At 38.0% G+C, this 14120-nt stretch overlaps 2 protein-coding genes and 1 long non-coding RNA gene across 6 annotated transcripts in view; 2 read left to right on the forward strand and 1 right to left on the reverse strand.

The window, feature by feature from the left end:
- The window catches only part of LOC6502202 (tyrosine-protein phosphatase 10D), a 51988-nt gene that overhangs the window by 32601 nt on the left and 5267 nt on the right, over positions 1-14120 (reverse strand). The gene's annotated exons all lie outside the window — the stretch shown is intronic.
- Positions 10044-11141, forward strand: LOC6502238. The gene is made up of 2 exons (XM_001966007.4): positions 10044-10229; positions 10297-11141. Exons 1-2 carry the CDS (start codon positions 10215-10217, stop codon positions 10525-10527), a joined length of 246 nt encoding a protein of 81 aa, XP_001966043.1. The 5' UTR covers positions 10044-10214; the 3' UTR covers positions 10528-11141.
- LOC26513762 lies at positions 12734-13438 on the forward strand. The gene is made up of 2 exons (XR_001408343.3): positions 12734-13050; positions 13107-13438. It is a non-coding gene; the product is annotated as an uncharacterized LOC26513762 (long non-coding RNA).

Consider the following 14120-nt stretch of genomic DNA (forward strand, 5'->3'; position numbering starts at 1 on the left):
GCGAAAAAACCAAGGGAAATATTAAATGAGCATTACAACTGTATATTCTACACCCGGAACCGGCAAACTTTCTTTTTTTTGCTTCTCCTCTCGACTACTGTTCCTGTTGTGATTTCTTCCTCTTCTTTTAGTTTTTGCGGCAACAAATTTGGTGCAAAAAAAAAGGTCCTGTCGAGCAACAGCAACAAAAACACAATGAAAAGCATGTCTACGTCGGTAGACAACAAAGCCACAGTGAACAGAAAATGCTTAATAAAAGGGAATTGAGAAAATCAATATATTTCGGCAGATACACACACACACACACTAATACACACGCACTATAACTTCCTGCTAGGAGTCCTGCCGGCTAAACTTTTCGTCTACGTATACGCAATATGACGGCTATAGTTAGACAAAGATGGCTATATACAATGCATAATGCGATAGAATGAGAGAGTGCTATTGTTGCGCAGTAAATGCCGTTAGATGAATTGCGGAAAACAACGGTGAAAATTTGAATTTCCATGAATGAACAAGGACGAGAAAAGAGAGTGCGAGAAAAGTGCCGAAAATTTTATATAGAAAACGGAAGTGAGAGAGGGAGATAGAAGAAGAGAGAAGGTAACAAGTGACCATCATTCAGAAAAGTCTTTGTTTTTTTTTTCTCCTCTTCCTTTTTATTCAACTTCCGTTTTCTCAATGATACGGTGGATTGTGTGTTTGTGTTGGTATGCGTGGGTGCACAATAACTGTACGTGTGTGTGTGTGTGTGTGTGGGATATTCGCATTCGTATTTGGGATTTTGACCCAGTTTGTTTTGAATTTCAAGAAAATTTCAATGAAGAGGGTTTATTTTTGATTTGAATTTTTGATTTGAAATACCAAAAAAATACCAAAAAACTATGCAGTTTCTTGCTTGCAAGTTGCTCATAAATTATATTTATCCCCAGATCCCATCAAGCTAATGGAGGAGCTGTCAAAAATGTCCTCCCTCCTAAACAGGCACTCTTCTATTTTCGTCCTGTTTGGCTTTTCCTGTTTGACCACCAGCAGTTGACTGACTTTGGAAAATGTTAAATCAACCGTTACTGATGCAATTAAAAGGCCAAATGACAGAAAAGTGAGAGAGATGGAGTACAAGGATACTTGCCCCGAAGGGCTACAGGACAAACAGGACAACATGCTGAGTGAAAGTGGAAAACGAGGACGAACAACATGGTTAGAGATGTCCTGACAGCAAACTGCACGTAATTGCATGGAAAATTAGCTTTTGGCATCGGGGGAACAAGGACGAGAGTGGACCAGGACAGGTGTCCTGGCGAGGTGGTATGTCAATTCTACAGAATATCCAATGAGATCTATATTTTATGAAACCACTATACCCTATAAGTAGTTTCCACTGTAACTGAAGTTAATGATATCTCCCAGGTTCATTTACAGTTCAATTGATGAACTCTCTCCCCCCGCCCCATCTCCTCCATCTTTCTTTCTGTCTGTGTCTGTGTCTGTCTCTTTATCTGTTACATAATACCCATTGAGAGCAAAACAATTCCCGGTCCTACTTCAGCCCTTTTCCGCACTTTTCCCCATCACAATTTCCACCTCGTCCGTCTGCTACGGAAATGTTGGCAACTCTAAGCCAAAAGAGACGCAAGACAAAGACCTGAGGAGGAAGGATTGGGGGGAGGGGGGGGGGGGGGTAGAGTGAGACAAATGCAATTTACCGTTGTAGCGCACACAATGGCGCTGAGAGATGAGAGAGGTTAGCATTAAATGCACATGGGCGACACCTGGCGACGACAGGAAATTGCTAGGAAATGGAATTGTTCCACAATTGTTGGTTAAGGCATTTTCCATCAGAAAATACCTCACAGAGGTTGATCCATCAATATTTATGATTTGCGAATGATTCATAGACCGATTTCAGTTATCATTCTCCATTTAATTGCAAAGCTATATCAGAAGAGATGCATATCTTCAGCAGAAAAAAACCATTTCCTCTCTGAACTCAAATCTTGGGCGAATCATATGGTTGGGGAATGCAATGATAACAACGAAACTGAAGCAGAAACAGAAGCAGAAGCAACAACAACATCATTATTTAACAACAATACTCTCCCAACAACAACAACAACAACAACAACAATCAAACAATGACTGGGTGACAGCTGTCAAAGCAGACGATAAAATCAACGGTAACACACAGCTGACTGAAGAGAAAATAAGTGCCAGTGGTTTAAGGGGGGGTGGGGGGTTGAGAGCAAAAAGGGGGTGACAGGGTGGAAGAGGAAGACAAAAGAAGGTAGCCAAAAAGGACACAAAAGGTGGTTAGAATCAGGGAAAACTTAGATTTTCCAAAGCATGTCCTTTAGGAGTTAAGTACCCATGCTCTAAAAAGTATGCTATAGTATTTATCCAATAGATATTTCGTAAGTCCTAGCTCTCCATCTTCATCAAATCTCTATCTTTTGCCAGAAATCATTCAACATTAATTATTCCCAGACTATAACCCCCCAAGTCCTTCCCTTTCAGGGATTATTGTAACCTTCTGCAAGTCAAATAAACCTTCAAAATACCAGATATCCGAGTACCAACCACAACAACAACAACAAGGGGCTTTGGGGTGGACCAAAAATGGGAATTTTTTTTTGGGAAATGGCCAGAAGGAGAAGGTACTTTACTTTAGCCATCGGCATAACGACAACAAATGCTTAGGGCCCCCCAGGAAAAGCTCAGGATACTCATCAGGACCATCATCATCATCTGCAGCGACAGCTTGGCGGGGTGGCTAAATTTTACCCCCAAAATATAAGGGGGGTGGTCCATATGAAGTTGCGTTGAAACGGATTTCATCACATTGCAGCTCAGGCGAAAGCGGGGAATTCAATTTAATTTATCAGGCGGCAAAGTAAAAGTCTTCAACAACAAAGAAACAAAAACACTGAAAAAAAAATATTAAAAATTAAAACTATAAAGATCTCTACTCTAAAGATATAAAATTATAAAGATAAAATTACTCTTATTACTTTTAATCCTAAGCATTTTTTTCAGTGTAATTATCAACCCTCAAAATATAGAAGCTAGGGGTTGAGATTTCTCAAGTGATGCCAGGGGGGTGGGGGTTGGGAAAAATTATTTAAGAAGCAGGAAAATTGTCTTGTACTTTGGCGTTTCCTACTCTTTTTTTTTCATTTTCGTCTGGAAAGCTAATGCAATTAATCATTTTCCTTTTAGCGAAGGATCAAGGACTTTTTCAATGCTCAACAGGGTGTCCCCGTGAAGAGGGTTTCCACTTCTTTTAATTTTTTTTTAACCATAGAGCCAAGGGTGGGGAATTCAATACCCAAATTTGTTGACAATTAACTGTAACCGATTCGAATTTCAGCTCATAACTCTATTAGTCGATTAAATAAGCTGGGGGGAGGGGTGGAAGTCCTTTTTCGAAGCATGCACGCACATGTCCTGTCGTCTAATTAGACTCATTTGCATACGGTCCTCATAGGCGTTGACCTTTTGGCTTAACGGCACATTGGAGAAGGGAATTCCATTGCCATTTCCCTTCTGCGGTCACTGCAACTAATTTTTCTCCGGTCAGCCGCACACAATGGGGTGGCAACCCTACCCCTCAACCGCCATTGTGATTTATTTTAAGCTCTGTGTGTGTGTGTATGAGTGTGAGTGGGATGGGAAAATCGGAAAATGAGTTAAATTGCCATTTGATTAACATAGTTGGCAACCTGTAGAAAGTTTAGAACTACTTAACTAATTAAATGCTTAATTACGCTGCAGAAAACTGCTTAATGGAAAAACTTTAATGAATCAGGGGAACAATTTGTACTTTTTTCTTTACAGGATTATTACCTCATTCATCTCTCTCTCACACCTGCTGCTCTTTTGACTCTCACACTCTCATACTGTGGCCCCTCTCTGGAGCTCCATTGGAGCTGTTCATTAATAACGGATCCATCACAAGAAATCAGTTTTCAGTCCTCTCTTACTCATTAACTTTCCTGCCCACAACCCAGTGGCCGGTGTCCGTTGCACTCCGGATACTGTTATCTCACTCTCTCCCTCGCTTTCTCCTCCTTTAATTGCAATGCCTTTGTCAGGGCCAATTGGTGTTCCACTTAGCACCTCACAGTGCCGCTGGCTGTCGAGGCTGTGCGAGGGGGTGGGGTTGGGATGGGGCAGAAAGGGGAGAGCAGCACAAATTAACTGCAAACGCATAGGAGGAATACCGAATGGAAATAAATTTGTATTTTTCCTTTTTTTTTTTTATTTGTTTGGCCAGAGACCAGATGCCCATGTAAGCGGGGCTGTGTGAGACAGAGAGAGGGAGAGAGTGTGAGTGGGGGGCAGATGAGTTGAAGGACAGAGGCAATAATGGAGCATGCACTGAGCAAAAAGTTGAGGGAAAAGTTTTGATTTTTAAAACTAACAATTTGATAATTTCTTTATTAATTATACAATTACGATTATAATTTTTCTAAGTCCTTTAAATATAAATATGCAGAAAGCTCTTAATTTCTCTCAGTGTCTTAGTAACACCGTAGGAACCAAGCGAAACAGAGACAGATATAAAAACAGAAGCTGCAACCGAGGGCAGAGAAGCATTTAAAAAGCGGAAATCAGGCAGACGGCATAAATAAACCGCATAGAGCCCCACTCTCTCACACACACACACACTGCCATACTGGTAGGTGTGGAATGTGCAATATGTGTTGTCTTATGTACTAAGCTGGCAAAAAAAAAAAAAACAAAAACAAAAAGAGACAAAAGAATGGGAGCCAGAGCGAGCTGAAGAACTAAACCGTTGCCTGGTGCAAGAAGATAAACCAGAAAGCTTAGTGCGGCTCCCTTTACCGTTCATCTCCTGTTTCTGTCGCAGGCCCCAAGCCCCCAAGCCCCAAGGGTTAAGGCCAACGCTTTGTCTCTGTCGCACACACGCAATGCCCCCCCTAAGCGCTTCTAAATGCATTTAAATGTTGCAAGTTTATGCAGTGTCAAGTACATGAATATATTTATTGCTGCACTGGGAGAAAATGTTTTTGTTGTCTTTGTCGTTCGACCATAAATTTAAAATAATAAAATACATGTTTCTTCGAGAGTTAAAATACTTATTTATATACTTTGATATTTATATAATCTTGTGTTTATATACTTTCACATGCTCAAGTACTTGTGCAGCCATATCACTTTGTTTTCTTGCCTCAAAACATTCTCAAGATAAATTAAGAACTTTCAAGTGGCCATCAGAAACAGAACTCCACTTCATTTCCCAGCTTTCTGTTTATTTCTTCGATTTGTTTACAGTACGTACCTGAAAAGATAAAAATAATAGAATAAATATCAGAAACTTCGAATTTTATTAAAAGAAGTTTAAACTTTATACTTTATAAGCTATCAAGCAGGTGTCGAATTTACATACTACCTACTGTTACTGTTATCTCACCCCTATATATTTTATCTATCTATTTAATATATATTTATTATTAAATATTTAAAGATTTAAGACTAAGATTCTATAACTTATAGTTTTATAAATAAAATTTAACAAAAATAAGGAAGAAAAACAGGTAGGTGACGAACCTAAACTTACTTACAGTGACTCTACAAGTAACTACTTCTTTAGTAGTTAGTTTTCTACTCATTTTTAATACAAATCTCATCCTTTCTCTGCAATTTTTTAATAAAAAGACTATAAAGTGCAAACATTAGATGAAACACCAGTGACGAGAGACGCCTACGGCTTAACTTTTGCAATCAGAGACAATGAGTGTGTGGAACGTGGAACGGCTTAATCGAATGTCATGACCAACTGCAGCACAAATTGTTATTGCCTCATTATAAATAATCCTCCACAGCCCAGGCAGGCAACCCAACCCACCGACCCGACAACCACCCATCCCCACCCCACCATTTCGCCTTTCTCTCTATGTAATTGCTCTAAGCGTTGTTAATGTCATTTGTCGTTTGTACAATTTAACCCCCGGCTAGATACAGAAAAACTAGAGCAGCACTACTACAAAAATATATATCTCAATTGGTGGTGGCAAAAAAAAATTACAGAAAAGAAAAAAATTAACACCAGATACCAGGGTAACTCCGATGAACCAAAAATGAAATTTCTGGTGCAGCAATAAATTAGCATAAACCTGACAAGAAGCCCACCTTGTGACATAATACCCCCTAGGAAAAATGTCCAAAAAAACACAGAAATAGGGGGCGGGAGTTGGCTTTAATCCGGGCCACATATGTTGGCCTTTTTTTCGAAATTTGTTTGCTGGTATTCCTTGGATCATTTTTCAACAGATGTTGAGGGACGTCTCTGATATGTTTGTTTCTTTGTTTGTTTGGTTGTGGCTTTGGTTTTTGTCTTTGTTGACTTTGGGTTTAATTTTTCGGATATCTAAACACGAAATCTATTCAAGCAACGTTAAAAAGCATGCTTTTTCGTCTTTTTCTCTGTATGGTTCGATATCTTTCAAGCAAAAATGTCTCTGATTGGTAAGTTTTAGCCTTTTGCCTTTAATATCATAGTTATTTAATAATATTTATCCTAAATCTATTCTAGAATCTATTAAAACGGAGAAAAACACTTAAAAAGCATGCTTTTTCGTCTTTTTTGCTCTATAATTCTCAAATCTTTCCAAAAAAGTCCCTGATAAGAAAGATTTTGTCTTATTATAGTTATATATAAATATTTAGCCAAAATCTATTCAAAAATCTATTTAAAAAGAAAAAACAGATAAAAAGCATGCTTTTTTCATGTTTTTTGCTCTATAAATCTCAAATTGTTCGAAAGAAGCCTCTGATAAGAATCTTTTGGCTTATTGTCTTCAATATTTTAGTTATTCAATAATATTTATCCCAAATCTTTTCTTAAATCTATAAAAACAAAGAAAAAAGCATGCTTTTTCGTCTTTTTTGCTCTATAATTCTCAAACGGTACTAGCGCTGGCAAGTATAACTGCCTCTGTAATATATCTGTAAGGTTTTTGCGTTTATGAATACTTTATTTATGAGTTCTTGCCCTAAATAAATTAACTTAATTTCTGTTCTGAAAAAAAACGATACAAAGTGCAACCCTCTCTTGCTTTTTTTTTTGGGACTTCCATCTGTTGACAGGCTCTGAAAGGCCAATCGAACGCCAATCGATAAATAATAAAGACAGACCCTGATCGAACAACCCCGGGATTGGTGTTGCCACACCTCCTGCCATGTCCCCCGCCCCCCAATCTATTATATATTCCACCCTTGGGAAAAGCCCAGCGCGCAAAAAAGTGTTAAAAAATGCATTTCCAACAAGGGGGAGTGGAAATCTGCTTTGATTTTTTTTCTTTTTTTTTTGTATTTTTTCAGAAGTTGCACCTAAGAGTTGGGAAAAAAAATAGTAATAAACAACTTGGTTTTGTGAGCTGTCCCTTAAAAATTAAGTTGTTTCTTTAGCTTATTTATTTTTGTTGTGCGAAATGCGATAAAAAACGGCAATAAAATGTATTTCTAAGACGGGTGCACGTGTGGAAGCTATTAGGAATGGTCATTGAATCGCAAATGAGTGATTTAAGGCGTTGTGGCCACATTCTGATGGGCTGATAACTTGGCCAAAAGACACTCAGAAACTCAGAAGCAGTTATGGAATTATGCTTCCCATAAGCCGATTGCAGCGTTTAAGCTCAAACGGCTCAAGGATGCACCTCACATTTCCTCACAGGGGGTGGGAGTGGGAGGTAGAAGGCAGGCAACTTTGCACAACTCCTCATGTGCTCCTCGCTCGCTACACTGAAGAAAACTATAAGAGTTTGTAAAGTGATTAATAATAAATTTGAATTTTTAAAAATAATTTTAGCTAAATTTCTTATTAAATATTATTTTCTAATAAAATATATATATTTTTTATTTATTTATATATTTTTGAGTTTTTATATTCTTTTTCTCAGTACCTTTAAAACTTGCCACAAATTGAATTTCCAACCAAGACGCTGTTGACTCCTCAGTGCACTTTGGCACGTACTCCTAATGGCTGCATCTACAGTGGCATGGGGCAAGACTCTTTGGGGCAAGTAGCATGCCACACATATGTATGTATGTATGTATGTGTGTAGGTGCCCCCTGAAGAATGGAAATGGTAATGTAACAAGCAAACAGTTTAAGCCAACAAGGGACTACAAAAAAAAAATAAAATAAAAAATAGAAAAAAATGAAGAGACTTCTCTTCTACCTCTACAGGTGAACAGTTGCCATTTCCATGCTAAAAAAAAATATAAAAAAAATAAAAATAAGAAAGACTTATAGCCTCTAGAGCATCCTTTGAATATTTTCTATATTTTTTCCCCATTTTTTTCCATTTTTCTTGCTCCTTTTGGGATGACACTTCACCTCAATTACTGTCTGGAAGGTGCGCTGGCAGGGGGTGCTGCCAAAGGTGCTACCTGTCCTCGAGCTAACTTTGTGGCAGGAACTTGCATTAGAAAAGTTGCAAGAATCAAATCATAAATTTGATTACTTTTCTCGTCTAGCTAGTTACTCAGAATTCATGGCATTTCTTGGGAGATAAAATAAATCTAATAATTATTTTTATAGAGTTCTTATCTCTCACCCACCAACCATATTCGATTTTCTATCGATTTCAAATGAAAATTTACTCTCATCTTGGGACTAATTGAATCGATGGACCGTATGGAGGGGATTAACTTGCTTTTGGTTTTTGAAACCACCCTGTACCCTACATATATCCCATATGTACATAAGTATTCCAAGGTCAGTGCTCTTGGGGGTGGACTATTTTAGAAGCCACCCTCGCTGGAACATCAGGGGGAAACTAAAACTCAATTGCGTTTTACAGAAAAAAATAACACTTAGAGAAAATTATATAGAAAGTAATATAGTTACTTAGTAAAAAATATTATTAAATAATAGAAGAAATAAGGTCTTGAGATCACTTCCTTTCAAGAACTCTTCTTTAATGATCTGAAATTTATTATTTTTCTGTTTGTTTTCAGTGCCATCAACAGCAGAAACTAATAATTAAATCGACAAATGAATTCACACCCTCGAAGCGACTGGAATTCAACCAAATTATAGTACGATCTTTCTGGCCAAACAGTTTTTCCAGCCACATGGTAGTAAGGGATAGTAAGGGGATGTCCTTGCCAAGTCCCTGGGATTCAAGGACATTGACATCGGTCATTCGGAAATCATTCGACATGGGAAACCATTGATGCGATCCGATTTGTCCTTTTCCCCCGGATTTGTGTCACATTTTCGGGTGGCTTTCGATTTAATTTGGTCACACTTTCCGGGGGGAAGTGCCTTTCATAAAATTAAGTATAAAATTAAGAAATATTACTTTTCCTTTAAATATTTATAGTCTTTCTGCTTATCTTGTAAGCTTTCCAAATAAATCACTAAAATTCTAGCAGACCTTTGTCAAAAACTCCTGTCCTGTCAAAATGGCATTTTAGTGTGGCCCTACCCCCGAAAAAACTGTGACAGCTTCCCCGACAACCTGTCAGATGTCCAATAGAGTGACTGACAGGCCGATCTGCACTATTTGTTTTGGAATTTTATGAAACAGATTTCGCAAGAGCCATAAAAACGGGAAAAGCGCTCCGGAAAATGATCACGGAAATGAAAATGTAGTGCCAAGGGAGATGAAATTCTTGGGACTTGCAGCTCGGCATCTGTTTCTGCTCATTTCCCAGTGCCCTGCACTCAATAAATTTCAATTAAGCAAACAAAAACTCCACCCACACTCCCACACTTTCCATTCCATTACGTTGTACTCTATATATATATTTTATTTTTCGTTTTTTTTTGTGGTGTTGCATCTGTTCATTTGGCAATCTAGACTGCATTCCAGTGCACTGAAGCGGATGCCCGAGTATCGATTTGAATTTGTGGGGAAATGAAGTTAATTTGTGGCTGGCAGAAGGAGGCCTGGAGATTCAGGAGGCTCTGCAACTCCCTTCGAAATGGATGGGAAAATTCTGTCCATCAAAGGAGGCCCTGAACTCGACTCCCAGGGTATAAAAGGCCGACCGTCCGCCCATATTCTCAGTATCAAATCAAATGTTTCGGCGACCAGACCTCTAAAATAAAAATTATTTGGAATAAAAAGAAATTTCGGCCAAAAAAATATATATTTCAGATTGTAAATTATTCGTTTTATTTATCCGGACAAGTGAAAATTTTAAAAGAAAGACAAACTCAAAATAAATAATAATTTGGTCATGGAAAGGCGCTGGGTAAGTAGGAAGGTGCAAGAGGTTCGACTCCGGACTAGAATTATTATTTTATTTTTTTTTTTTGTAGTTCCAAACCGACAATTGTGAGTTGTATCCACAACGTAGAGCCACGGAATATTATCGCACTCCGCAACAACGACCTTCCCGTCAGAGTCGCCAGGCCGAGCATCCCCGGGATGTCCTTAATGTGATACCACCAACAGGAACCCAACAAAGGACATCCCCTCAGCACGGACCTCGCATCCAACCGACGAACAATCCCGCCATGGGCACCGTGCGGAATAGTTATTTCTCGTGAATCGGATCTCTTGTCGGATCATCAAAAAAAGAATATAGTTGTCCCCGACTCCAAATCAACTTCCCCCCCCATCAACCCACATATAAGTGTTCCAAAAAATAAGAAGAAAAATGGTAGAAGATCAGCGCAGTAAAGATGTATTCAACCAGAAATCAGTAATCCAACCCAGAGACCTTGTAACCCCAGAGATCTACGAAATTTTCAACGCACTTGACAAGTTTTCCTGACTGGTAGTACGTGAGCCAAGTTGGCCAACAGATGGAGTTGTTTTCGGATCAGTATTATTCCAAAATGTGTATCATTCAGAGCCCAGAGATATGTCAGATGTCAGATGGATGTCAGGAAAACGCCCCACAGATATTGTAATTTGTTTTGGCGATCATGTACTAGAGAAATCAACCAGAGACGTAAGCCTGATCTGTTTTCGGAGATATTCACTTTTGTCTAAATGTCTTCGTCGTGGAGTGGAACTTGCAAGGAATCTTTCATGGAGGATTTGTGAAACTCTGGAATCAACCGTATTGTCTCCAAATTTTGTCTTTCTTTGCATATGTCATACATTTGATTGAGCGGGAGCAGTTTTCAATAAAAATATTTTATATGTAGAACTGTAATACAATTGTATTCTTTTATATTTTATTCTTGAGGGTTTTGGGATTTGAAATAAATAATAATAAAATAATAGTTCCAAAGATTTATCATATTAATAGATGGTCAAAATGGAGCCAAATGGCTGGAAACTATGAAGAATAATAAAAAATGAATGGATGGAAAAAGATTGGAATACTAAATAGTTATAGTAACTTTTTAGTCTGAAGTTTTTGTCACAGCTCTCTTGAAGATATATATTATATTGTTAGTTAGTTTAAGGTACTATTATCTAATATCTAAAGACATAAAAATAAAGCTTCAAAAAGTAAAAGCAATACAGTACAGACCACCTACTGCCCAACTTAACGAAGGGCGCTGTCGCATTTTGTACGGCTCCAAGAGTATAAGAAAAGAAACACAGCCAAAGCGTTAGGAACATTCCTAAATCCCTAAAAATCAAAAGTAAGGTCACACTGTTTGCTTCAAAATGGTATTCCCCCAAAACCAAGCAACCCATTTATGTAAAATTTAAACTCCCAAAACTCAGTAGGCCCTGAAGTCAAAATTTTAGTATAAAAGGCCGGCCGATTTTCGGAGAGCCTCAGTATACAACCAGCCCGTTTGGAAGCAGCACCTAAATTTCGGTTAACAAAAAAGCAGATCAAAATTTTCTGTAAAAATTAATAACTTTTGGCGAATCCAAATTTTAGAAAGAAGGACAAAAAGTATAAAAAAAACATGGATTTCTCAGCTAATCAATTTCCCGTAAGCACATACTTATTATTTATATTTTAATATTTAAAAATAATAAGGAAATTGTATATTAGATTTGGTTGGAAATCAAAGATGTGGACACCCGTTCAGAGACCGCCCAGCAGTCTTCGGCAGCTTCAGGTTCCCGTAGTCGAAATGCAAATAGTTTAAAAATAGAGCACCGCCAGAATTTCTACCATCTACGCTGAAAAAAAACTTTGTGTATTCCTCGACGAATCTTCCCCGTGAAGCCGCTCAGTGTGTTCCCCCCACTTCCGAAATTGTCAATCAAAAGAAATTTGAAAGCGAATATGTGTAATTCAGAGACGTGAAGCGCCAGATTTCTCAACTTCCTAACGCAGATGATACTGGATCTAGGATCTTCGAGGACTGCAGCAGAGGAATCGTTAATTTGGCCCTTGAAATGTTCCAGTCTTTAATGTCCTTGTTGTCTTTCTTTGTGTTCTGTGGTGTATACGAAATGACGAATGAAAACTAGTACATAGGAGTATGAAGGCGTGTAGTCAACTGTATTTTTAAATAAATGTCAAAAAAATAATATTTCTATCTTTTTAATTAAAATGGGAAGGATTCTTAGGGGAAACCAAGGGGAATACTAAAGGAATTCAGCAGGGAATCACCTTGGCGTTAGGGGAATCATAGGTGATTCATCCCGAGAAATTTCTTAGAAATGAAAGTGGAATTTTTATAAAATAAATACCAATGATATGTTAAGAAATGGAGAAATATTCAATTCTTAATAGATTTTTTGTACTCTGATAAATAGTTATCGATATTTAATTAATTTTTATATAAAATAGCTCTCCTGAGAGACCAGAGAGTTATAAAATATCCCCACAATCAAGTAGTCCATGACTTTCGATTGAATTTCAAAATCCCCTTAGATAGTAGGCCATGATTTGAATTTCTGGTTCATGTAGGACCCAACCGATACCCATAGGCTCAGTATCAAGCCCGGGCTTGAAGGTAACAGACCCATAGAAATTAAAATTTTCGGTAAAATGTAAAATTTTAATATCGTGATAAAAAAATTATGTGATTGTCTAGCATTTCTTGTCGTCTTTAATATTTCGGAATATCAAAATTTTCAAAAAGAAAGACTTGCAAGCATCAAAGTGCCAATATATTTGATCTTTTAGATATTTTAAGCCATCACCGGTAAGTGAAAATTAAAAGTAAATATAATTATAATTTTAAATACGATTTTCTTGCAGTGTCTATTATTTTAGTCGCCAAAGCTCAGGAGTTGTAGGAAACTGATTCGCAGATACTTTGCCGAAATACAAGACCCCCGAAAGATGCACTCTATACGGTTCGAATAGGGAGGATATATAATAATAATGCCAAGTAGCTGGATCGATTATAACTGAAGAGATCGAGGTTCAAGATACACCGAACAATGGCTTAGTATTTGGTCAGGGCTTTTGCGGAGGGTCTTTCTTTGAATGGATAACCATGCCATCGTAACTCTCTCTCGGACCTCATATGGGCTGCCAGATTTTTGTATAAAATGAATGTAAAATCCATAACAAGCTGAAAATCCAAATAATTTTGTAGTTTTATTTGGGGTTTACAGAGGGGGAACTAAGGGACAGACATTGTCCCTTAAGGTGTCTTAAAAACCTTTCCAATTTCAGGATTCAAGGAGTCTTCTCATAAAGCCACTACCCCACAGAGAAGCCTTCTGAAATAGTAACCTTTTGAACCAGAAACACTCTTCTATCCAAGTAACTTTTGATTTCCGTGTAAGTCTCTCTGTTTCCTCAGAATTCTAATAAACTGACACTTCCTATTCACATTTTCTCATCAAATATTCCATAGTTTTCTCTTCAAAAGGCAACAACTGAGCAGGAAAGTCACCCTCAGGACACTGCATCTCGTATCATGGGCATATCCTCCACCTTTTCCACCTCCTTCCAATCAACAACTATTCCCAGGAGGGTGAAACTCCTCCTCCAGGCACTTCTCACATCGATCATCCGGAGCCCAGAAATCGAAACTTTTTCGATTTTCATTTTTTTTTTTATTCGCGATTTCATGTTGCACTTCCGGCATTTGCCGCCACAGGCCTTTGCCGCACATGTTGTTTTTGTTTTTGTTGCTATTTCCAGTTGCGTTTGATGTCTGGGGGCGGGGTGGCATGGTGGCGAGGTGGCAGGGTCTTCGGAAATATTGTTGCAAGATATTTTTAAGACCAGACGCGAAAAAAACTGGGAGAGATAGGGTAT

This window comes from Drosophila ananassae, chromosome XL (genome assembly GCF_017639315.1).
Source record: "Drosophila ananassae strain 14024-0371.13 chromosome XL, ASM1763931v2, whole genome shotgun sequence".
In the NCBI taxonomy this organism is placed as follows: domain Eukaryota; kingdom Metazoa; phylum Arthropoda; class Insecta; order Diptera; family Drosophilidae; genus Drosophila; species Drosophila ananassae.